The 1,959-nt window shown below is 39.1% G+C and overlaps 1 protein-coding gene across 1 annotated transcript in view; it reads left to right on the top strand.

Annotated features, from left to right (window-relative positions):
• The first annotated feature begins 226 nt into the window (after positions 1–226).
• The window catches only part of LOC104625976 (attractin-like), a 15,539-nt gene continuing 13,806 nt past the window's right edge, over positions 227–1,959 (top strand). Inside the window, exon 1 of the mRNA XM_010293761.1 lies at positions 227–330. Within this exon, the coding sequence (XP_010292063.1) occupies positions 238–330 (93 nt within the window). The 5' untranslated portion in view covers positions 227–237. The remainder of the gene's footprint in view (positions 331–1,959) is intronic.

Below are 1,959 nucleotides of genomic sequence, written 5' to 3'. Positions count from 1 at the left end.
TGTTAAGTTGTAGTAATCTGAATATTTGCAATCATCTCTCTGTACCCCTAAGCCTGTTAAAACACCAGGAGGTTATTTTCCCATGTTCATTGATATCCTTTCCTATTGGGTGAAACCTCTCAGCTAGGTGGTTTTTTTCACCTCTGTGTTGGAACAATGTAATAATACTAAATACTAATTACTAATACTAATAATAACAACTTCTCTGTTTTATTAAATTAGCAACTGCTCCGTGAGATGCAACAGATGGCCAGTCGCCCCTTTGCCTCCATCAACGTTGCCTTAGAAACAGATGAAGAGCCGCCAGATCTCATTGGGGGAAGCATAAAGGTGAGAGCTGGTGCTTGAGGCTGGTCCTTACTACAATTAATCGTGGATGCTTGTTCGAAACTGTGGTTAACACAATAATCCCAAATCCTCTATTTGTTATATACCTGCAAGAAATCCTAAATCCGGGAGGGCCAACAGTTACCGTTTTTATTTGCTTTTATCCCTTCAGCTATGCATTTACAACTTCTGGGCTGGTTTAGACAAAAGTTATACTGTTTGTAGGGTATGAGATTTTGTGTTTGCCTTGTTAGTTTTTATGCCTTGTAATAGAGAAGAACGCAGTTTTATACAGTAGAACATTTGGCTAGAAATAGCTATAGGTGCTGCAAATAGAAACCATCTTTCTGCGATATCTCAAAGCAAACAGGCGTATAATCGTGTCTCTGTACTGTAATAGTGTTAACATATTTCTGATTATAAATACATGTTCAAATACATCTTGTGATGTGCATATAGGAGTGTGGAGAAGTCATTCTCTTACACCAGGCTGGCATGTTCTTAGACAGAACGCATTGTATTTTTAGGAAAAACATATTTAAAAGGAGACTAATGAATTAAAAGATCTTTTTGATGTGATGCTTTGCCTGACAGACTTGTATACAAAAAGAAAAAATTTGGAACCTGAGAACACTGATTATTTTTCTTTCCTGTCTAAGGTAGCTGTTTTGTTTTATTTAAACTTCAGTTTTTTGGAAGTCTTCCTCGTTAGTCCAGGCACAAAGTTTCTCCCCTTCTATTACTGTGACAAGAGAGCACCTTTTTCTATTAAAAAGGTGTGTATTTTAATTATTGTAAAGCACATGATAACAGTCTGACCCAAGAGCTTCTGTTTGGTGAGTAATAATATTTAAGTCTTGGCCTAAGTATCAGGAAATGCCATAGTTAAGTTCGCCTGTATAGCCTTAGCTCTTCCTTATTTATCCGTGAATATAGTCGTTCATGGCAAGTTGTAACACTTTTTTCACCAGATTGGTGTCCTGTAGCATCTTCTGGGTGGACACAGCATAGAAGAAGCTTTTCGATATATTGTCTTAGTTTCATTATTTGTTCTGGTTATTTACTGTGTTCCATCCAAACCTTTAGTCCCAGGCTTGAATGATTCCTGTGATTGCCTCACATTTCAGTGCTTCATGAATTAGTCGTTACCTTTCTCTGAAGTCAGGGATTATTGTCCCTGGATTGCACAGGTGAACCTTGGAATGCAGTGAAAATAAAGTCAAATTTGCAAAGGCACTCAGTAATTTGGGGTGACTGAGTGACTGGGCAGCTAAGCCAACCTGTCTCTGGGACCTATCCTTGGAGGCTCTGAGTGGTTCTACTCCCCATGGGCTTTCATTCGACTCCAGATTGTTCCATTTTTCTGAGTTTTTACAATTTCTGTACTTGTGTTATGAGGCTGGTAGTCACTGGAAGTCATTAGCTGCTAATAGCTCACCAAGATTTTGAAATACCTGCTTGTAAAATTGGATTGTCACTCAACAAATTAGAATGAGCCTTTTTTCATTGCTTCGTCAAAGAAGCCGTGGGATGTGTATGGATGTTCCCATCGGGCTGGAGGCGGATTTGTGAGGCTGTAGCCTGGCTGCTGATGTTCTGCTGATGTTTTGGGGTTGCAAGTCTGTCTGTCTG

Source organism: Phaethon lepturus, unplaced genomic scaffold, assembly GCF_000687285.1.
Source record: "Phaethon lepturus isolate BGI_N335 unplaced genomic scaffold, ASM68728v1 scaffold48308, whole genome shotgun sequence".
NCBI lineage: Eukaryota > Metazoa > Chordata > Aves > Phaethontiformes > Phaethontidae > Phaethon > Phaethon lepturus.
The sequence above is the reverse complement of the archived record's forward strand: the minus strand, read 5'-3'. Positions and strand labels throughout refer to the sequence as shown.